General features: G+C 42.3%; 1 protein-coding gene across 1 annotated transcript in view; it reads right to left on the reverse strand.

The window, feature by feature from the left end:
* Nucleotides 1-13,936, reverse strand: part of NOX3 (NADPH oxidase 3) — an 82,550-nt gene extending 68,614 nt beyond the window's left edge. The window contains exons 1-4 of the mRNA XM_006882754.1: nt 13,892-13,936; nt 13,146-13,241; nt 12,924-13,034; nt 11,492-11,576 (exon numbers count right to left, since the gene is read on the reverse strand). Of these exons, the coding sequence (XP_006882816.1) occupies nt 11,492-11,576; nt 12,924-13,034; nt 13,146-13,241; nt 13,892-13,936 (337 nt within the window). The remainder of the gene's footprint in view (nt 1-11,491; nt 11,577-12,923; nt 13,035-13,145; nt 13,242-13,891) is intronic.
* Nucleotides 13,937-24,313: the final 10,377 nt, after the last annotated feature.

The following is a 24,313-nucleotide window of genomic DNA, read 5'->3' on the forward strand; positions in this document are numbered from 1 at the left end:
GAGCCAACTCAGAGAGAGTTTTCTACCTTGTGCTCTCTACCTTAAAAAGAAATTAATAAAAAGTTGAGTTTTCTATCAATGTTCCTTCAATACCAGAGGGACAACTAATACCCTGATTATAGCATCTCCTGTTGTTGTTGTTAAGTGCTGTCAAATCGTAGGCAATTCATAGCGACCCTATGAACAAAAGACTTGGACACTTGTATAACTTTTGTCCTTTCTCCAGTTTCATAGGGTTTCCAGAAGCAAGCTATTTCAGGAATGCCATTCCTGCTTCCAAGCTTGTTTTAATCGGGGAGCTCCATCAACCACTGTCCATCATGGGTGACCGCATTTGACTCATCAGTGTCACAGTGTTCACAGCAACCACGAGTTACCTCTGTCCAGCAAGTGGACAGACCAGGGCTATATAACCTAGAAGAATGTTTGACCAAAAACCATTAAAAGCAGGCCTGAGGGCCGTGGATTAGAGTCACCCACCTTTGGCTTGGTAGCATCACTTTCTGTCCACTAGGCCAACTGATCTCTGTCTCTTTCTACTGTTTTTGTTAAGTGTCATCTAGTCGTAGGCAACTCAAAGCGACCTACACATTATATTTTATATATCTAGTGATGGAGTGGCAAGAAACTACACTCCAATACTTAAAGCATGTGGTTCGACTCCACCAGCTGTCCCATGGAATAAGCACAGATAATCTCCTCCTGTGTGATTAACTGCCTCTGAAAACCTGTTGGAAGGTACCCTGTGGGTCAGTTCTGACTCAGTGGCACACAACAACAACAACAAACAATATTACATATATAAATATTTCTTACTATCTCCCTCTCTTTCCCCCTCTCCCAAATCTTTTGACTGCTCAGAGATAAATAACATTTACTATGTGGCATCTGGTACTTTTCTTAACAAAACCAAAGGAAAACAAAGCCATTGCTTTTCAGTTGATTGCAAGTCAAAGGGATTCTGCAGAACAGAGCGGGCCATACACAGGGCTTCCAGGGCTCTACCCCCGTACAGAGGGGACTGCCCTGTTTTTCTCCTATGAAGCAGCTGGTGAGTTCAAACTGTTGGCCTTTCAGTTAGCAGGCACATTGCTTAGCTCTCATCAATACTTAATAATCACTTGTGGAGTAACAACGAGCTCACAGAAAGGGAGAAGGGATAAAGAAAGGGACAGAGGATCAATCTGTAGATCTGTATCATGTGACACTGTTGCAATAGTTTTTTCTCGGCTGATAAATCTTTCCACATTTTTATTCGGCTTTCAAGTTAAAAACCAAGTCACATAAGCTTTCTGTGGAGGCTCGTCTGAGAAGGCAGAGCACGTGGTAATGATCTCGAGGTGTTGGCATTTCCTGTGGCCTGAGCTTCCATAGTCAGCACCTGCAGGCCGTGTCTCTCGGCCCTGGCTGCTTTGTGTGCAGGGCCAGGCCCTCGGAGGAGGCTCCCCAGTACAGTCTCAGGGTCCCTGGCTCCAGGCAAGCTAAGACACAGGTGTACCGAGCTGTTTGCCATGAAACAGGAACCATATGCTAACCTCAAAACAAGCCTTGTCCAGTCCTCATACTTGCTTGTTTTCTAATAACTAGTCCAAAGTATTGACAAATAGGCAGTCATTCCCTCAGCTAATTCTCTCTCTTATTACGGTTGAGCTGGAACAAACTCATCCTTGACTTTCCTTGGTTTCCAGGTTCAAACCCACAGAGACGCCTGGTCTCTTGGGCTGGGGGTGTAAGCCCCTGGGAACACCCCATGTGAGCTCCCCTCAGTTAAGATATGTTCAGTATTTACTGTGTACAGAACATCGTTGTAAATAATTTACACATATTGTTTCGTTTAATTCCCAGCATTCATGTTTTTCCTCATTTTACAGAAAAATAGTAAAAAAAATTAATGAATTTGTAATCTCAAAACAAGGAGGCTAAATCCATGTTTGCTTGACTTTGAGACTTCCGCTTTTAACCGTCAAGCCACATTGCCTTTTCTCCCCACTAATTTATAATTGTTGTTGTTGCTGGGTACCATCAAGTCATCTGCAACTCATAGCAACCCTATATACATACAGTAGCTCTGAACCTTTTTTCTATTCTGAGCCGGTCTCACTGACTCCAACACCCCTACCCCCATTACCTCAATTACTGTATTAATCCATCTCATCTGGAGTCTTCTTCTACTGTGCTGTCCCTCCACCCTTCCAAGCATGAAATGCTTCTCCAAGGACCAGTCCCTTCTGGCCACATGCCTAAAGTATGCGAGACTGAGCCTCAAAATCCTAGCTTCCAAGGGGAAACTGGGTTTCACCCTCTCCAATACAGATCTATTTGTTTTCCTGGTGGTCCATGTTCAAGACTCTTCTCCAGCACCACAACTCAAAGACATCGACTCGTCTGTCATCCTCAGTCATTGTAATTGTTAGATGGAGACAAGTCCTTGGAGGAGGACATCATGTGTGGTAAAGGGGAGTCAGGAAAATAAGACGGTGTGACATAGCTGCTGCAGCAATGGGCTAAAAGCGTGTGGGAATGACACGAGGTGGACAGTGGTGTGTTCTTTTGAGCAGGGTGGTGGCTTTCAGTTGGAAAAATAGCAACAGCAGCTGAAAACAACGGCAGCGTTTTACTGCTTACTTAAAATTAATTTCTCCTGACAGCTTAGGTAAACCCTCCGGTGGCTTCCTTGATGTTCTCATTTTAGAGTTAAAGTGTTCTAAGGCTTTTAACTTCTTACCTTCTTTGAAGTCCTCAGAGCGAGTTGGTATAAAGGCTCTGCTTTCAGTTAATACTTCACTCTCTTCTGTTCTTTGGTTCTATCTCACTAGCAGAATAAATAGTACATGAGACTTGTGCCCATTTTACAGAAATAGAAACTGAGCTTCAGGCCAAATCAAGTGACTGTTACATGCTGAGCATATGAAAGTGAGAAAGGAAATGTGGGGTGTGTGCTGTGCCCTAAGGTGCTCGTCTGAGTGGTTGAGCATAATCTATTTCTTATGGGAATGATTTCTGCCCAGGAATTTGACATAGTGAAATGAAATTGAAATTTTTTTTATCACTGGAGCAAAGATATTGGGCAATTTATTCTTATGGTCAAGTCCTCCATAATGAAGCTGGAGAAATTAATCAAGGGATATTGGAAAGCTCTGGTGGCCTCTTGGTAAGGAGTTGTGTTGTCAGTCTGAAGGCAGCTGGTTTGAATCCACCAGCTGCTCTGCAGGAGAAGGGAAGGGCGTGCTCTCCCCATTTGACAACTCCTCTGGTACCGGCTGGAGCGTCAGCGAGGCATTGGTTCTGATTCAGTTGCAGTGGGTTGACCAGAAAGCCCATGTTAAAAACTAACTCCCTGGACAACGTGCTGGTAATTATTCCTTTTTCTTTTTATATACTTTAAAGTTTATGTTTGAAATGTGTCTTTGCTCTGGCTACCTCCGTTTTGTTTTTTTTTCTGCTAGGAGCATGATAAAAATGGTTCCTTTGACTTATCTTTTGAATTCATTTCCTTGTTAGGAATTTTCAGAGAGAGGAGGAGAACTACTGGGTTCATTTACTCTTTTTTTTTTTTGTCTAAAGTAGAAAATTTCCACTTAGACTTGCAGCTTCTAATTTTTCTGTGATCTTGGCTCGGAATTAAAGGTTTCCCAGCTATCAAATCCAGACTATTTTTTAATTGATAGGTACTAGCAGAGGCACATTTTGTTCTTTTTTAGGAACTATATTTTCCATAATTTCCTGCATACATTTTCATTTTTTTTAACATGAACAGCAACACTATGTTTACAGTGGCAGTGCTTCCAATGTGCCATAGATTAGTCATATTTTTTTTCCTCAGCTATAATTTCAAGTTACTAAATTTTGTGTTAATATGCAATAAGAAAAAATACTAAAGAACCACCTCTAATTTAGTTAAGTAGAGACAAATATGAAAGAGCTGCCTCTCATTTAGTTAACCCTTTTAGCTCTTCCTATTATCATATGTACAATGAGTTAATCAGACCAAATTGTGAGTTAGCTAAGCTCCCTTTCAGCTACAAAACTCCCTTATTGTCCTAATGTAATCATTAATCACATGTTTTAGTATGTTTTCAAAATCAAAACACTGGTGTAAACCAACCTTTGTTGTGCTGTTAAGTGCCCTCGAGTCTAGATGACTCAGCGACCCAATGAATGAACCTGAACACCTGTATAACTTTCCTCCTTTCTCCAGGTTTGTAGGGTTTCCAGAGGCAAACTATTTTTTCGGAAGTGGATGCCACTCCTACTTCCAAGCTTGTTTTAATTGGGGAGCTCCACCAAACACTGTCCACCAGGGGTAACCATTCTCACATTTGACACATCAGTGTCACAGTGTTTAGTATCACAGCAACCACAAGTTACCTCTGTACAGCAATTCACAGACCAGTGCTATTCCACTTAGAAAAATAAACAACCTTTAAGTCTTAAAATAAATCCAGTGCTGTCCCCCACAGTCCAGCTCTCTCTGGTGCCATCTGTCACCCTCCTGAGGCAACCACAGCTTTGCCTTTGGGACAGATGTCAGGACCCTCCCAAGCATACCAGACTCAAAACTGTTCTAGTTGTATTTCTCCACAGTATTGTTTTTCAGCGAAGTAGGCCTCCAGTAATCTTGGAGACTACATGCACATTTCTCAAGTGTGTGAAATCCTGAGTTCAAATAAAGAGCTTTGTTGAAGGATGGGGGAAAAAAAAATCACTCAGGCTACAGCGCCAGCAGCCCCAAGCAATATCCCCTCCTTCCATCTGCACCTCCTTCTTCTTTTCTCAGAGAATAAAACTTCTTTTTCAATTGAGAGAGAGTCTCAGTTGTGTGGTCAGGTCTTGCCATCTTTCTGCCTTCCAGCCTTCAGTGATAACAGCCATTCTGGGTTGTTGTTGTGGGCTGTCGAGTTGGAAATGACTCAAAGCTGACCATCCGGTGAGTTTTCAGAGGCTCTAAATCACAGGGGAGGAGACTGCCCATCTTTATCTCATGGAGCAGCTGGATGGGATGCAGACTACTTGCCTTTGAGTCAGCCACTTCTTACCTGCTAGGCCATGAGAAGTGGGAGAAAGCCCGGCTAGGGTTCTGCAGTGAGGATGTGGGCCTGCCCATGGGGACCTCATCTATCGGAAGGGGACGTCACCCATTTCTGCACCACTTTTATGTGTGCTGGGATGTCTGAGTTCCCTGTCACATCATGCAGGGTTTCTAAATTCCTTAGAGCAAGGAGACTCTTTTTAACTCATAAGGCCTCTAACAGACCCCTCTTGGAGAGAATTTTTTTAAAAGAAGATACAAACCGACAGTCATTGACTCAGTTGTGACTCACTGCGACCATGTGCGCTAAGAGTAGGACTGGGCTCCCTAGAGCTTTCTTTGGCTCAAGCTTAATGGAAGTAGATCACCAGGTATTTCTTCTGTGATGGTGCTGAGGGAATTTGAACTCTCAACCTTTTAGGTTAGTTGTTGTTGTTAGGTGTGTCAAGTCAAATATGACTCATAGCGACCCTGTGAACAACAGATCTGAACCCTGTCCTGTCCTGTGCTGTCCTCATCACCTCGGACACCCTCGAGCCCATTGCTGCAGTCACTGTGTCAATCCACCTGGTTGAGGACCTTCCTCCTTCACCATCCCTCCATCTTTCCAGACGTGGTGTACTGCTCCAAGGAATAGTCTTTTCTAGCAACATACCCTAAGGATGCAAGATGCAACTTTGCAATCCTTGCCTTCAAGGAGCACTCAGGCTGCAATTTCTCCAAGACATATCTGTTTGTTCTTTTAGTAGTCCACAGTGCAAAGGCATTAATTTTTCTCTTGTCATCTTTGTTCATCGTCCATCTCAGGAACATAGCCAAGTGATTGAAAGACCATCATCTGAATCAAGAGCACTTTAGTCCTCAAACTAACATCATTGCTCCCCAGTAATTTGGAGAGCTTCCTGACTGCAGCCTTTCCCAGTGTAATTCATCTTCTGATCTCTTGACTGCTGGTACCAAGTGTCCTGATGTAGACCCAAGATGAAGTCATTGACAGTTTCAATCTTGCCCGTGTCTATTATGATGTCACCTGCTGGTCCAATGGTATGAATTTTGGTTTTCTTGACTTGGAGATGTAATCCATATTGAAGGCTGGAGTGGGCATGATACTCTGCAGCAAGTGTTTCAAGTCCTCTTCACCATCAGCAAGCAAGGTTGTGCCATCTGTATACCAAAGGCTACTGATGAGTCTGCCTCCGATCCTGATGCCATATTCTTCTCTGTAAGGTCCAGATTCTCAAATAATTTGCTCAGCATTTAAACTGAACAGCTATGGAGAAAGGCTACAACCCTGAGGCATGCCTGTCTTAATTTTAAACCATTTAGTGAGTGCTTCCTTGCTCTGTTCATACAACAGCCTCTTGTTTTCAGCATATATATATATTTTTTTTAAATTTTATTTTATTAATTTATTTATTTTGCATGAGCATAATGAAATGTTCTGGGATCCCCATTATTCTCTTTATTTATTTATTTATTTTGCATGAGCATAATGAAATGTTCTGGGATCCCCATTATTCTCAATGTTAACCATAATTTGTGATGATCCACCCAGGTTAGGTTACAGGTTACAGGTTAGAGGCGAGGTTAGGTTAGGTTGAGTACAAATAGTTGACACCACAGAGCACAATTCTTCCTGGGATAGGTTTTGAAGAGTTTATGTCTCTGGGTTGTTCCTTACTTCCCATGAGACCTCTCCCTCTACAAATATATTTTTTAAAAAATATTTCTTCATTGTCCTTACTCTGGACTCTCTCATCTTACCCTGTTAAGTGTAGTTGGTTTCTAAACTAATTTTAGCAACTCCAGGGGAGGTGCCTGTGGGGTAATTGTTTGCCCTGGAGTCTGGTAGATGCAAGCTTTGGAACCTGCTGGAAAGAGATGTTTAGGGTCACTCTTTACAGCCCCCTTTGAAAGAAGCTCCGGCTCAAAGAACTTCTTTTCTATCAGAAAGGTCTTCAAGGTCTACTGTGGACCAGTGAGTCCAGAGAGATCCGCATTAATAGGAAAGGAGCGGCTGGAAAACCATGATTTTTATACCAGTGGGGTTACAGGTCCCCAAAAATGATTTATTAGTGGTTGAAGACTTCTCTGGCAGCGCTTATCCCAGGCAGGCAAGCAGGAAAGCAGGAGCCAAGAGAAGAGTCCCTGTCACTGCCTTGATTATAGATGGCATTGTCTCTCCTCGCCCCTCCTCCCCCAGCCTGCTTCGCCCAGTCTCTAATTGCATCCTTTAATGATTTGACCAATTAAAGCCTGAAGTTCAACTTCTAGGGGAACGGATGAGAAATTAGAGGTTGGCATGCAAACTTCGATGTGGATGCACTTCTTCCAAGGTTACACACCTCTATTAAGCCAGTCGGTGATTTGAAAGGCAGCGTAATGGGCGATGCTAATAAAATAAGCCCGGGAACATTTTCAGCGGCTCCCAGGTGAATATGAAGGAGGACAAAACATAGAAAGCAAAGGTAGATGCGTGCAACCAGAACGTAGCGTATTCTTCACCCCTCCCCAACTGCACAGTTCCCGGGGCCACATGGCTTCGTTCGTGTGAGATGCAGTAATTGCTTTGTCAGGGTTTGGGAGAAGCAAAGTGCTTCCATCGCCCTGCTTCCTTTGCCCTCATCTAGACAACGCAGGGCTGCTGGTTGCCATGGCGGTGAGGCAGGAGCTGTGCTTTGCTTCCACACATGCAGTTCTGACGCTGCTGGGGGAGCCCCAGGGGATGTGTGGGAGCCGAGCAAAGCAGCAGGGGCTCCTGATGAAGGACTGGAGAGCAGGCCTGGTTCCACCCTGCAACGTGTGGAGGGAAGAGGGAGAAAGAACAGCTCCATGGCTGCGGCAGGATGTGAACGTTATCATTTTGGATGACTGGCAGCCTTAGGAATCTCATTACCCTCATCCCCTGGATTTTAGCCACCATGAACAACCCTAGAAATTCAGCTTCCTGAACAACCTATGCTATGCATCTCGTACCTCGCGCCTCCCTGGGTCATTCTGCCAACCTTTTCACACCTGTGGCCAACTCCTAATCATCTTTATGTTTGACCACGGTGGTGGAGGGCGGTTTCCGTGCCAGAGTCCCTGGATGGGGAAGGGGGGATGTGGTGGAAATACTTAAGGCTCTTGACCGGTAACTGAAAGGTTGAAAGTTTCAGCCCATCTATTCTGAGGCAACGTGGAAGAAAGGCTTGGCAACTACTTCCCCCCAAAGTCAATCGTTAGAAACCCTACGGAGTACTCAGACACACAGAAACCTACCAGGCATTGAATCCAACCTGCCAGGAACTGCCAGGTGTCAAGATGACCCAGGGAATTAAGATGAAAATCAGCCCTCATGCAGATCTGTCTGCCCAAATGCACTCCATTGCAGGAAATGTGACATTTGACCTTACAGACAAGAAGAGACTAAGACTCAGACCAGGCAAGGCCAAGGTCAGCATGGAGCGGGCCAGGGAATGAGTATTCAGTATCCTGAATATAATGATCTCTTATCCGAGGAGTGCAGTGAAAAGGGAGAGATAGAGCATTTCAGACAGAGAGTCATAGCAAAAACACAGACTACCAATGGAGTGCTGGAAGCTCTGTGGTCCTCGTGGTAAAAAGCTGCGCTGCAAATCCCAAAGGCACGTGATTTGAACCGACCAGGTGCTCCATGAGAGAAAGATGGGTAGTCTCCTCTTTTGCCTCTGAAAACCCACCGGAGGGTCAACTATGAGTTGATTTCAACTCAACAACAACAGCACCACCACCAACTGGCAGCTGTGGTGGCCTCGTTCATAGGGAGCTGTACTGCTTACCCCAGGGATGGTCCTCTCAGGTGGCTTCACTCCACCAGCGACTCTGTAGAAGAAAGATGAGCAGCCTCCTTCCTTAACAACTTACAGCCCCAGAAACCCAAGGGAGCTTCAGCTATGAATTGGTACCACACCCACCATGAGAATTGGTACCACACCCACCATGAGAATTGGTACTAGTAGCTAGAAGTCTCTGTAGTGTGAACAAGTGCTTATGCATTCAATTGCATGAAGAAAGACCAGTTGCTCTACTCCATCCAGAGATACTTAGAGGAAAGCCATAGAGAGGTACTTCTAAAAAACAAAACAAACCAACCAACCAGTGGACACTTTGTGCACACATCTCAGTTTAATACTGTGATTCACAGTCAACTACTGGCTACTGGTCAACCAGCAGCTGGTCATTGCCTGAGGGCAAAAGAAAACCCCTGTGATAAGAGATGGGATTGGAGCAGCAGTTAGGGCTCGATCAGTGGATCCCATTGGCCATGCCAAGTTTTGATGCCATCCTATTTGTGGTAGAAGCAAGAGAAAGACTTTGTTTCTATAGTTTTCCAAATATGTGCAATCCAGTAAACAAACTTGAATTAATAAATTGAAGTGGAAAAGTTGTTTGGATTCCACAGAAGAAAGGGATATAGGTAATTTAACTAAGAGCTCACAAGACGTCATATTAAAATTGTAAAACAATTGAGTCATCAGAGTCACCTGCCGCCCACACTACATTATCCTCCGGTTTCCAAACAGCTAAGATCAGACTAGCTGCTGAAAGTGATTGCTCCCAATCATGGTCCTCACCACAAAGAGGACCTTTATTACAGGCTACTCTGCAATCCCAAAGGCACACGTTTCGAGGCCACCAGCTGCTCTGTGGGAGAAGGATGGGCAATCTCTTCCCGTGCAATCTACTGCTTCTGAAAACCCGCCTGGAGGATCAGCTGTGGGTCTGTTCCAATTCTATGACACCTAACAATAATTTAGGATTACGTAAAACATGATATGTGTGCCCCAAAATCAAAGGACTTTTATTTACAGTGTATATTTTCCTTTTTCTTACATGTTCTGATTGCTTCTTCTACTCCCCTGGTCTATAATAGCTTTGTGCCTTTTCCTTAGAATCTAATTCTGCCTTAAAGCTCGTGGTATGGTGATACTATGCATTCTGCCACTTTACTGTTCTGTATATGTGGATTCATTTTTATTTAGGAATTAAGGACGTGGTAAGAAGCTGCACTGCAATCCCCAAACCCCCTGGTTCGAATCCACCAGCTGCTCCTGAGAAGAAAGGTAAGCAATCTACTCCTATGCAATTTAGCTGCCTATAAAAACCTGCTGGAGGGTCAGCTATGGGTCAGTGCTAACTTGACAGCACACAACAACAATAACAAGGTTGGAAAGGCAGCCCAGGGATGCCATCAACTCCTCCGATAAGTCTACCAAACAACAACTGGAACTCTCCTTGGATACTAGTTTTAGAGGACTCTGAGTCTAAAAAAAAACTGAGATGATTTTCAATGTTTGGGAAAGTCTTTGTGTCTGAGCTGCACTTTCCTTCCCTGTGTCTTCAGTCCTTCCAGTATTCACTCATTCATCAAAGGCCGTCAGCACCTCTAAGCCCTCAGCACCACCTTAGACCCTGACAGACCAGGATGAATGGGAGCTTGTTCTCTGCCCTTCGTCCCTCCGCTAGATTTCTTCAGAACGAGCTTCCTTCTCACCTTTACTTTTCCAACCTCCACAAAGCTCTTTTGCAAAGTGTCTCCCAAGTTAGTTTACTCCGGCCTTGAAAGCAATCACTTGCGAGCATCCTCCAGTCTTGTCTCGCTGCACACCCTGAGTTGTGTTAATTGGCACTCGGGCACCGTCTGTCATGTCTTGTTGCTTAATTAAATTCACATTTGTTTTGAGTGTTCTTTTTACTCTGCTATTTTTTATGCATGAGAGGGTAAAAACAAATGAGGAGGGCATTTTATAGGGAAATTGGCTGTGGGAAACAGTCCTGAGTCATAACTCTTCATCCTTCTGATAGCCTTTTTTATTTCTATGTCTTTGTTTTCCAACCAAACTGCAAAGCCATTGACTGTTGCCCCTCTTTTTTTCTCTTCCTCATAAAGTTTAACCTTGACTCCTGATACTAATTTCTGGTGTCTTTGTCTCGAATTGGCAGTATCATGACAATAGTCTTTTATAAAGCTGTAGTGCTTTGGAACTTTCTCACGATTCTTTGCTCTCCTCTCTCTCAGAGCTGTTTGCATGATCTTTCCATTTCTGTCTTACCATTCGTGGTACCGTGGGCGATCATTTTCGTAGAACTGATGCGTGAGATTGGAGCATAGGCCAAGTCGATTTCCTGATCCAGTTGTGTTGGACGACAGTGTGTGTTCTCCAGTAGGCATTTATCATTGTAAATCAACAGCCCTGATCTTCACAAACCTACATAGAGTTTCATCAACATTTCCTTGTCAACTTGGTGGCTTGGTAGAGAGAATCCAGTGTGAGGAGAAATGAGGAATTTATTTTTAAAGCCTATTTAGATGGGGTTTATGTTTAGATGGATGACAAGGGTTTTTGTAATTATCTGAGGGAGGAGACTTTGCAGCAGGGCCTTAAAACGAAACTAGAGAATTTAGGATGAGATGTTGGGAAATGAATAATGAGCACTTACTGGCATTGACAGCTATCCCATAGGCTATGAGTTTATGGAATTTGAGATTTTGGTCCAATTGTCTTCCCCATGGGCCACGGCAGCACTAGAAAGAGAAAAAAAGAAGAGCCTGATTGGAGTGGCTGTTAGAACAGTGACCATGTCACAGACATGTCCCAGGAGCAGGGCTCAGGTGGGACTGTGTGCCAAAGCTAGCGATCAGGCGCACCTACCGCTGCCACCAGATCAATTCAGACTCTTAGCGACGCCATCGGGACAGAGTGGAACTGCCTCGTTGGGCTTCCATGGTGCCATCTTTACAGAGGCAGACCACAACACTCCTGTGGAGTGAACTGGTGGGCTCAAACCACTGACCGCTGCAGTTAGCAATGGAACCCTTAGCCACTGTAGCACCAGGAATCCATGGTGACATGGTGACTCATTCATCAAACATGAAAGCAAAGGCCATCAGCTGCTGTGCTGAAACTCGAGATCAATAAAAGCAATTGAGTTGGTAGTCCTCTTGCTCAAGACTCTTCAAAGCCCTGCTGATACCTATGCTTCAGCTTTTTTAGTTAGAAAAGGGGAGCAAGAACCACCCTCCTCCCCCTCCATGTGGGTTAAGTCTATCAAATATTCCTCATTATACGAAGGAAGGCACGACAGGCACCCATGGAATCATGGGACGGCATCCTGGGAAGGTTAACCGGCTCTCTGCCAATAGTAATTGGATCACTGGGCCGTTGCCTTCCAAGAAAGCAGCCGCTGAAAAGTCTACAGAGCATAGTTCCCTTCTGACATATCATGAAGTCATTGTGGGTTATAATCAACTCAATGGCAGATGGTGTATAGACATCTATATCTCTGTAGTCATAACATTAGGGTGATGAATGTGTGGTGAGCGATTTCTCCTGGTAATGGTTATTGGAGGTCTCATTTTCTGTACTGGGTATTACTCTCCTTAGGAAGAAGTAAAGATAAATACCCAACATAGTAATTGCCAACATGATGAGGATATTTCTGGGAGAGGTTAGTATTCACACAGACGAGCTGCCCACTGTAACTGTACTTCCAGGCACTCAGAGATGTTTCTTGAGTGGCACTTGACACTCCCTTGTTTTCTTTGAATCCTACATGGTTACAATGCTTGGTTTTTCACAAGTCAAGCCTATGTAATTAACTCTGCTTTTCATATGGACCAAATACACCTGGGAAAGGTTCAACTTTGAGGCTAATGGTAGATGAGAATCCACTGGCTGTGAATCAAGAGTCGATCAGATGGACTAATTTCTGAGTTCCAGTTTCAGACCCTGCCTCCTCTCTTACAAAGAAACAAACCTCTCTTACCATAGGGGTATTTGGGATTTCATAATAAAGTCTATCTTTGTTTCCAGGGCCACCTGTCTTCGTAAGTCAGAACAACTGAAATTGCTCCAAATATTTTAGTACTTACAGCATGAGTGCCTCTCAGGAACGAAATAAGGTTTCGACTGATGGGTAACAGAATCAGCATGCAGTTAAAATTCAGACACACGGCGGATGCTCGGGCCCAGGCTAATGCTGACTGCCCACATGTGGAGAGACGAAAAGACTCGGTGAAAGGCAAGAAGTGGAGGCAAATGGAATGCAGTTAGTTTTCTGAAAATGTTAGTGAGTAGTTGCCGGCTCTACTTACACCCAGCATAACGCGTGTGTACAGAAAGGACTCCTCTTTTTCATACCACAGGAAAGTGTCGATAAACAGATAGAAATTCACTCCCAGCCACAGGAGCTACAGTCAGAGGGAGAGAGAACCAATCAATACCATCTTCAATCTTTTCCTCTTTTCAACATCACTGAGGTCATCTTCTGAGGTAAACCAAAGAGTCTCTCAATATTAATCACCACTACTCGGTCCATGTACTCTTCACAGATTTTTTTTTTTTTACAATAATTATAATGGTGAGAAATTGTTAACGTGAAAAGGTTTTAAACCCATGTGGGCCTACTTTTTGTAGTTTAATGACCAATATAAAACCTTTGTAACTAATGATGCCATCAGTTAGTTAACAGTGTCAGGGAAGAGGGGGGGAAAATATTTAAAACGAGCCAGAGAGTACTCCAGAGAAAGTGCAATTTCATAGTCTAATTCAAAGATTCCATTTGACTTAGAGAAGCATTCATACATTATGCAAAAAACAAACTACTTGACTTTGGAAATAATTAAAAAGGAACTCAACCAGAAGACAACTTTGCATGATTCCGTAAGGGTAAATTAAATATATCAACTGAATGTTTTCTAACAAATTTAGATTTTTAACCAGAGCAGCACTTCAAGCTATTGAACTTTCATGTGTAAGTCATCCTAATGCACACCCAGACACCAAAGACTGTTCAATCCATAGACTTAGAGTTCAGGGGAACAGCAAAAATGCTACTCACCACTATTATGATGGAGAAACTGTCATTCAAAAGCCAGCATCCCATTGTGTCACGGTGGCTTTTTGCCTCAGTGAATAATTCCTTCCAGTCACCTGAGCCGCGAGGTTCTGTGCTGGGGAAGGGCTTCTATATGAAATTATTTTGCCTTTTTGTCCTAGGAAGCACCTACTGGGAGTCATTCTTGAGGAATTTCTAATTACGGACTTCGTGCCAAAGGCACATCCCTGAGCTGACATACCTCCTGACCGAGGTAAGCGAGAGGCCAGGCTCTGCTTAATGACACTTTTCTTCAAAGCCTTCCGCGGAAAAGAAAGCTCATTTTATGAAATTATCCTCTTGTACTTTGTGCTCTGTTCGTCTCCCCCACGAGTGCAGTCAAGATGATAATGGGTCTTTATGTAAATTGGAGGAATATCCGATTTGTGGCAGCTTAATGCAACAAAACGCTGCGACACAAGTTGTATCGACTTGAGTTCTTTGTGCTTTGTGCTTCCCCCCCTTTATTAAAAAAAAACCCACTGTGCAAATCATAAACATTGTGACCATGTTAAATGATTTCTTATCATTGAAATGCATCCAACTTATAGGAATACCATTTCTCTCCATATGTTAAATATCCTTGAAACACAAATCTAGATATTAATCAGGACATACTAATTTTAAGTAAATGGTAAGTGTTGCTGTTAAATGACATTAAATCAGAGCCAACTCATAGCTGACCCACCAGCAGGTTTTCAGGGGCTGTAAATTGCACGGTAAGAGATTCTCTATCTTTCTACCTAGGGGTAGCTTGTGGATTCGAATTGCCCACCTTCAGGTTAGCAGTGCAACTCCTTAACCACCAGAGCTCCCTAAATGATAAGAAATATGCATCACACAATTATGAAGAAGGAAGTGAAAACAAAACAAAGCATCTAAAGAATTCAAAAAAGGGAAAACTGTTGTTGTTGTTATGTGCCATCAAGTTGCTTGTGACTCATAGCGACCTTATGTACAAGAGCCCTAAACGCCATCTATCCTGTGCCAACCTAGGCATCTCAAATGCACTCATTGCCACCACTCCAGTTTCAGAATCGATCCATCTCATCAAAGGTCTTCCTCTCCTGCGCCATCCCTCCACTCTCCTAAACATGATGTCCCTCTCCAAGGACCAGTCCCTCCTTGCAACATGCCCAAAGTATGTCAGATGAAGCTTCAGAATCCTTGACTCCAAGGAGCACTCTGGCTTCACCCTCTCCAGGATAAACCTGTTTGTTCTCCTAGCAGTCCATGGAATAGTCAACACTCTTCTCCAGCACCACAGCTCAAAGGCATCAATTCTCTTTCTATCATCCCTATTCACTGTCCAACTCTCTGATGCATAGCATGTAATTGCAAAGACTATAGCCAGGATCAGGTGCACCTTAGTCTCCAGCCTGACATCATTGCTCTGCAGTACTCTTGAGAGGTCCCTCACAGCTGATTTTCCCAATGCAATTCATCTCTTGATTTCCTAGCTTCTGTTACCAAGAGTGTTGATTGTGAAGCCAAGTAAACTAAAACTGTTAACTATCTCAATCTCTTCACCATCCATACTGATGCTGCCAAGTTGGCCCAGTGGTGAGAATCTTTGTTTTCTTGGTGTTGAGCTTCAATCCATATAGGAGGCTGCAGTCTGCAGCAAGCACTTCAGGTGCTCCTCAGTTTCGGCGAGCAGGATTGTGTCATCTGCGTAACGCAGGTTGTTGATGACTCTTCTACCAATCCTGATGCCACATTCCTCCTCATACAGCCCAGCCTCTTGGATGATCTGTTCTGTATACAGATTGAAAAGGTATGGAGACAGAATACATCCCTGACAGACCTTCTTCTTGATTTTGAACCATCCAGTGTCTCCCTGCTCTGTTCTGACAAAATCTAAAATTGTGGACTAAAGGATAGGATAGAATTGTGTGTGCGGGGATTGGTGGAGTCGACGATTTTTTTTCTGAACCCCACCCGGCCACACTCATGAGAAGAGTGAAGATGTGTTTTAATTTCACTCTGTAGGGATCCTGAGGGCAAGGGGCGGGGGGCTGCTCTGCTGCCTGGTCTCCTCCTGCTTCTCTGAGTTCATTTGTGTGAGTGGAAATAGTTTTACTGAAGGACTATGACAACAAGTCCTGTCAGCAAAGATGTCCTCACTGAAGTGATCTTCTGGCTAGTTCTGGCCCAAGCACTTCATTTATCAATTTTAAGGTAATTTAAGAAACTTGTGTCTTTTGGCTAATTGCCTGACTACCTACCTTTTAATCCTTGCATGCAGTGGATCTCCTCAGTTAACCTGATTTTTTTTTAAGAAAACAACAGCATGCAATCAACAAAATAGTAATTGCAATATTTATGGCTGTGTATTTACCCAGGCACTAAATGCATTCTGGTAAATATCCTAGAGGGAATTGCACAGCTAACCCAGAGGCCACACCTCTTGGGCCATTCAATTCCACCAATGGCTCCTTGGAAGAAAGGTGGGTAGTCACTTCCTGTATGATTTATCGCCTCTGAAAACCCACTGGAGCGTCAGCTAGAAGTTGATTCTTACCTGACTACAATGAGTTTGAGATATCCAGGCATTAGGTTAAAAATATTTCAACACCCCCCCCCAAAACCAAACAAGCAAACAAAACAAAAACATTTCAATTATGTCTGTTAAGCCATACGTTGACCCTAGGAAGCACTGTAAGCCCTGTGATAAAAATGTGGAGACAAGTGTGTGTCATCCGAGTGGTTAGTACTTGAGACCAATTCTCTTCAGTTTTAAAATCTCTAAGTCTACTGTCAGAGCTATCTTTAAAATACTGAAGAGCAAATATGTCAGTCTGGAGAATAAGATGAGCCCAGGCCAGGCCATGGTCTTTGCAATTACTTGCTATGCAGCAGAAAGAAGGACAATGGCTAGAAATGATAGAAGGAGAATTGATGCCTTTGAGCTGTGATGTTGGAGAAGAGTATTGAATATACCACGGACTGCTAGGAGAACAAACAGGTTTTTCCCTAGAGAGGGTGAAATCAGGTTGCTCCTTGGAAGCCAGGATTCTGAAGCTTCATCTGACATACTTTGGGAGGGCCTTCATGCTTGGGAGGGTGGAGGGACAGCACAAGAGAGGAAGACCCTTGATGAGATGGATTGACTCAGTCATTGGGGTAATGGAGGTGGGTGTGTCAGAGACAATGAGGTTGGCTCTGGATAGAGCAGAGGTCAGAGCTGTAGTACATAGTGACATAGTGACTCACTATGAGTCACAAGTGACCAGAAGGCATGCAACAACATCAACAACAATAACATGCTGCCTTTTTCATAAATGGTAATATTTATGTCTCAAATATGCTTGAAATATGGATAAAATTGCATTTTTATGAACTAAACACATTAGATTACAGGACATAATTGGTTAACAATGGAATTTATTCCTGTGGTGATTAAACACACCATCTATTTGCATATAATGCTGATGAATTGTAGTCAAATAAAGAAATGCTCTAATATTGAACTCACTCACTTCCATTGTTCACGGATTGCTGTGAATCCCACAGGATATTGACAGTCTTTCTCCCACAGAGCTGCTGGTGGACTTGAACTGGCTGCCTTAGGGTTGTCAGTGTTACTTACACTTTACCCCCTAGGCCACCAGTGCTCCCTATAGAAAGAACTGAGGCTTTGATATTATAGGTTAATATTTTTATAAATGGGTGAACTTTCTACTTTCCTTCAAGCTCTGACTGTGAGTTACTTCAGATGAGCCTCAGCTTCCACATTTGTTGAATGGAGCTAATTAAAATGCTAAGTTCAGAGAGTCAAGACTTTTCTTTCTTCATCTTCACTTTCCCCAGTACACACATATACACATTCACACGTGCATTCCTATGGAAGCAAGATTGTTTCATTTGAGAAGAAGTCTAAGATTTACCAGTAAAAGTTTTGTAAATCTTTTTGTCTTTATAAAAACAGGCACCATTCACAGGGGTTTTTCTCTCTAGAAAGATATCAAAGTCTAGGCTTCTTGACAGCATTAACCCGAGATTACAGTGCAGTTAGTGAAATATCTTTAGTAGGGCCTTTAATGGTGAGCAATATAAAGATGTTATATCTTCATTTTTAAGCCAATAATCTCCCATCATGAAATGATTTGTTATTTCTGAAGTGTTTTGGATTTGCATATCTTTGAGGTCTTATTCTGTTGGGTTATAAAAATTAATTCAGAAAGCATCCACCTAGAATTCAGTATCATCTCTTCCATGTTAGATTCAGTGCATCTTAGAGAGCGCTGAAATTTCCCATCCTTCTGCACTCTTCACACAGTGTTCAGATGAGAGATTTATATGTTGAGTTTTGCCCATTCTTGTGACAATTGATTGTTATATTTACAGTGTCAAAGTAACAATATAAGAGTTTAGGCTTAAAAAGCCACCTTTGCATACGCTATTTGTATTTCTCAAGTACAACTTGTATAACCCCCAGTTTCAATCTGTAAAGATGTGGTGTGTTAAAGTATCACTATTACTTATTTATAGCACAGAAAAACGAGTCATGGTTGTATTATGAAATTTATACAGCTCACAGTTTAGCTTAACTTTTTCTTCCTAGAGTTTCTTCTCTGTAGAACTTGGCTTGACTTTTCAGTTCACTCATATGGGATTAATATGGGAGCTCCAAATTACATTCAAATTCATTCAGAGTTCAGCAGTGTTGTGCAGTTGACGGACGCATCTTTACTTCTCAGCTTTTCAATTCTCACATCTATTGTAAGACACTGCTGGTTGCTTTATGCTATTAGACTCAGAGTTTATAAGACTCAAGGGACCATTTCTTTTATTACACACCAATGTCCAAGTCAACTAAGACTATTGGCTCCTCCCCAGAAGATCTCATATTGTGATCGTCCTTATTTGTCAATTTACCCAGAAAAAATTGGAGGATGCAGATCTTACCCAAGAACAGTGCTTCTGTTTTTATGACCACAAGTCGGTGCCAACAACAGTATTAATCAAGACCACCCCAAGTCCTTTCCCAGTAACGGTTGATTATTGTTGGCTGCCATCCCGTCAGCCCTGACTCAAACGTTCCATGAATGAAACACTGACTGGTCTTGTACCATTTCCGTGATTGGTTGTGAATCAGATCCTTATGACTCTCAGGGTTTTCATTGGCTGAACTTTTAAATAGATTGCCAGGCCTTTCTTTATATTATTTATTAGTCTCCACTGCAACCTATCCCATATCAGGGCAATATTGTGGTATTTTTGTCTACCATTGAGTCAGAACTGGTCCATAGCTGACCTTCTAGTGAGTTTTCAGAGACAGTTAATAGCAGAGAAGGAGATTGCCCATCCTTCTCCCTTGGAGCAGCTGGTGTATTCGAACTGTGTGCCTTTGGGATTGCAGCGCAGCTTCTTTCCACTCAGCCATAGCAATATAATAGGCCAAATTAATGAGATGGCAACTAAGAGAGTGCAAATGCCATAATGTGTACAATGATATAAATACTCAGAACTTGACCTATTTTCATCTAATTGTTTTCATTGATCACAGGTATTTACCCTGTGATTCCCTATCATTTTCTCAGAACAAATACAATTAAAGTGACATTGTTTATTTCTAAGGCTGACAGAGTCTATCTTTCTAATTAGATAGTTATGTTCATTAGCTTCCCCAACTTGTTATAGAAGATGATTTTTTTTTTACCCCTGTAAAGTTAATCAATAACAAACCTTGTATAATGGAAAAAAGTAAGAGAGAAATAAATAGAGTTGACATTTGAACAATACAGGTTTGAACTGTGTGGGTCTCCTTACATGAGGATGCTTTTGAATTGTGTGTTGGTGAAGATAATTGAACATCCCACAGATTGCCAAAGAACAAACACACCTGTTTCAGGGGAAGTGAAACAGGGTGTTCCTTACAGGCAAGGCTGGTGGCCCTTTTACATTGTCTCACGTCTTTTGGACATGTTATCAGCAGGCAGAGGTCAGTCCTTCGAAAAAGATATCATGCTGGGAAAGGTGGAAGGTCAGTGAAAGAGAGGAACCCCTTCAACAAGATGAATTGGGACAGTGACTACATCAATGGGCTTGAATGTGATAGAGACAGGGCAAGGTTACAAGGTTCTAGTCTGTTGTTCATAGGGTCACTATGAGCTGTAGTTGACTCAATGGCACCTGAGATAGAAAGATAGATATATGGATGGATGGAATGGATGGATAGATAGAATATACAGATAGATGGCTATAACTATACAGACATATACATGTATAATATAGCATATATATTATAATATAAAATAAACTTTATTATATATTTTAATGTTATATATAAGAACTATGTGCCTTCAGGATTGCAAAGCAGCACTAGGCCATGAGTGCTCCCTATATAATAAATTATAACTTGTAGTTGTTGTTGTTATATGCCATCGAGTTGCAACTCAACAGCCCTAAACTCTGCTCTATCTTGAGCCAACATCGTCATCTCTGACACACCTACCATCATCATTCCAGTCACTGAGTCAATCCATCTCATTGAAGGTCTTCCTCTCTTGTGCTGTCCCTCCACCCTCCCAAGCATGATGTCCCTCTCGTCCTTCCTTGCAACATGCCCATAGTGTATAAAAACAAAGTGGCAATACATCATAATGCTAATCATCTCTAAGTGAGCAATTTGAGTATATTACATGATGCTTAACTATAACCTTTTAAAGAAAACCATATGCCTTGAATGACCTCATGGGACCCATATGAAGTCCACTAGTGATACTGGAGGTGCTCCCAAAAAGCACAGAAAAATCATGACTTTACATGAAAGTATGGAATTATTTGCTATGTGTCACAGATTGACGTCTGCAGGTGCAGCTGTCGCCCATTTCAAGATAAGGAAATCCAGAATGAGGATGTTGTGAGAAAAAGAGAAGGAAAATGCTGAAGCCATCACCATGGACATTTTGAGAACCTTCCACTTTCTGTGCAGAATATTTATCTCATGTTGAAAATACTACTTTCATTGGGAGACGTATACGCAACATAAAAACCAAAACGGAACCCCCTGTCTTCAAGTGAATTCTGACCTGTGATGGGTTTCAGAGCTAAAGCTTCATGGGAGTTGACGAGACACTCTCTCTTTCTCTAGAAGAATGGCTGGTGAGCTGTTGTTGTTGTTGTTGTTGTTATGTGCCATCCAGTCATCGTTGTTGTTGTTGTTGTTGTTGGGTGCTGTCAAGTTGTAGATGACTCATAGTGACCCTATGAATGAAAGACCTGAGCACTGTTCATAGAGTTTTCAGAGACAAGCCATTTCAGAAGTGGATGCCACTCCTGCTTCCAGGCTTATTTTAATCGGGAAGCTCCACCAAACACTGTTCACCATGGGTAACCATTATTGAATTTAACACATCAGTCACAGTGGTTAGCATCACAGGAACCACAAGTTACCTCTGTATAGCAATCCACAGACCAGTGCTATACCACCTAGAAGAATGTTTGACAAGAAAAAAGGTAAACCAGTTTAAATTGAAACAATTTAAAATTTAAATTGAAACAATTTAAAGCCTTGGACCCTAATGGATTTATAAATAGAGGGCTTTAGCACAAAGGCATCACTTCCCCTAGCAAATTAACATTCCACCCTACAGCTCACCCATTCCAGTCAAGAGCTGATAATAATAAAGATACTAAATATTTGTTAACTCACAGTTTATGTTATTGTGCGGCTTTTAAGCCATAGTAGGATATTTTAGTTATGTTTTTAAGAGGATTTTCACCTGTGCAAGGTTGGAGTGAGGGGTACACTAGTTAAACCCTTTGTTGTTTGAGGGTCAATTTTATAGTTACAGGGACAAGTTAATTGCCTGTATGTATGGATGCAAACTCTAAACAGACTGTGTAACATTCCTGGGGTAGCTTCTAGTTCTATTGTACTTTTTAGCCTTTGCAGGTTTCTGGTTGATCAGTTGACCCAACAAGAACTTCTTTGATCCTCAAGGGCAAAATTGATCACCTAGCAGCTTGTCTTCTGCATACTAAGTTCTAATTCCCCTGTAGATACAGCAGAGTTCACACCGTATAAAAATAGCACTGCCAAATTTCTCTCTTCTCAGTATTAAGCATGTATTATCCCTTTCCTAAAAGCTTTTCTAATTATCTAAGCATTAAGGTGGATATAAAAAGAAAAAGAAAAGAATGCAAACATATATAATCCTACATATTTGTTTGAGGAGCACTTAGTGTGATAATGATGTAATTACATTGAAGAAATAATATATAAATCCTATAATTTTTTTAAAAGTAGAATCAAGGAACAAAAAGATTAAATAAGCTCACGTTGTTGTTGTTCGGTGCCGTCGAGTCAAGTGCAACTCATAGCAAACCTATGAACAGTAGACCAAAGCTCTGTCCCATCCTCATCGTACCTGAAACACTTGAGCCTCTTACTGCGGTCACTGTATAAATCCCTCACGTTGGGGGTCCTCCCCTCTTTTTCTGACCCTCCACTTTTCTAAGCATAGTGTCCCTGTCCAAGGAATAGCCTCTCCTGGCAGCATGGCCAAGTTATGAGAGATGATGCTTTGCTATTTCTGTCTCCAAGGAGTAATGTTAAAAGAATTCTGCATTTTAAAGAAACCATAATTAAAATTATCTCCCTAATATCTAGTCTGCTGTTAGGAACCTCTCCAGGGTACTGAAGAGCAATGGTGTCTCTCTGGAGACTAAGGTGTGTCTGATACAGGCCATGGTCTTTGCAATCATTTGTTATGCATTAGAGAGTTGGACAGTGACTAGGGAGGATAAAAGGAGAATTGATGCCTTTGAGCTGTGGTGCTGGGGAAGAATATTGAGGGTACCATGGACTGCTAGGAAAAACAAAGTTTCTGAGGTGTCGTCTGACATACTTTGGACATGTTGCAAGGACGTATCAGTCCTTGGAGGAGGACATCATGCTTGGGAGGGTGGAGGGACAGAGCAGGAGGGGAAGACCCTCTATGAGGTAGACTGATTCAGTGACTGGGGTAATTGGGATGGGTGTGTCAGAGACAGTGTGATTGGCACAGGACAGAGCAGAGTTTAGGGCTGTTGTACATAGGGTCGCTATGAGTCACAAGCAACTTGATGACATATAACAACGACAATATCAATAACAACAGGAACAACATCTAATAGTACTATCTCTTCCCCCCACCCCCCATTCAATGTATTTCTTTCAGGAAATTTCAGATCCTCTGAATATCATTTTAAAATCATTTGTATTTCAACTCTATTTGTTATGATCCAGTTCAAGCTTTCTTTATAGCCCTGGTACAATTCTATGATTCATCGATCAGTCCCATTTTATGGCAGCAGCTATCGAGAAATCAAAACACATGTTGCATTGAGAAAATCTGCTGTCCAGAAGCTGTCCAAGATGCTAAAGAGCAAGGATGTCAGTTTAAAGATGAAGGTGTGCCTGAACCAAGCCATATAATTTCAGTTGCTTTATATACATCTGAAAGTTGGATAGTAAATAAGGAAGCTCAAAAAGGAATTGTTGCCTTTGAACTGGGGTCTTAGAGAAGAGTAATGAATGTCCCACGGACCATCAAAAGAACCAGCAAATATGTCTTGGAGCAAGTTAAACCAGCATGTTCTTTAGAGGTAAGGTTGACGAAACATGGTCTCACGTTGCGTATGTTGTCAAGAGGAGTTAGGCATTAGAAGAAGACATCATGCTGAGAAAAGTGGGAGGTTAGAGACAGCAAGGAAGAGCCTCAACAAGATTGATTGATACAGTGACGGTACCAATGGGCCTGAGCATTTGAGGAACGTTAGAGATCATGAGGTTTGTATAGGATGGGCCAAGGTTCTGACTTTGGTTCACAGGGTTGCTGTGAGGTGTACATGACTCATAGCATCATCTAACAACAACATCTACCAAGATCAACCCATCCATTGATCCCAGGCAGAGTGGACATTGGAAGTCTGACTCCCATTATTTAGACAGTTACTACTTTAAGGGATGTAACATGTATAGGAGTGTGAGTGAGTGTGTGTGTGTGTGTGTGTGTGTGTGTGTGTGTGTAACACATGAAGACCTATCTGAATGTGAGGGCCACTTGAGGTGGTAGAGTTTGTGCACTTTGGACTACTTGAGGGTGAAGACATACATGCGATGAACTCAGCTTCTGCATGATTCTTTAAAAGAAATGGACTGAGCTGGGCTTTGTCAAAAAGTATACAGAGCTATGGAAAAAGGGAGAAAAAGAAGTTGGAATCTGTGTATTTCAAAGGATCACTTTTATAATTTATAAAACCATAAAACAGCAAGCTCCAAATCCCTCTTACTGAATTCACTCCTTAGAGCCACTCATGAGTAGGCCATGTCCCCCAGATTGTCACTTGGTTTAGCCACCACTCTCTTGCCTTCCTCCTGCTCATTTCACATAT

Source organism: Elephantulus edwardii, unplaced genomic scaffold (assembly GCF_000299155.1).
Source record: "Elephantulus edwardii isolate Elephantulus edwardi_28Jun2011 unplaced genomic scaffold, EleEdw1.0 scaffold00024, whole genome shotgun sequence".
Classification (NCBI taxonomy): Eukaryota; Metazoa; Chordata; class Mammalia; order Macroscelidea; family Macroscelididae; genus Elephantulus; species Elephantulus edwardii.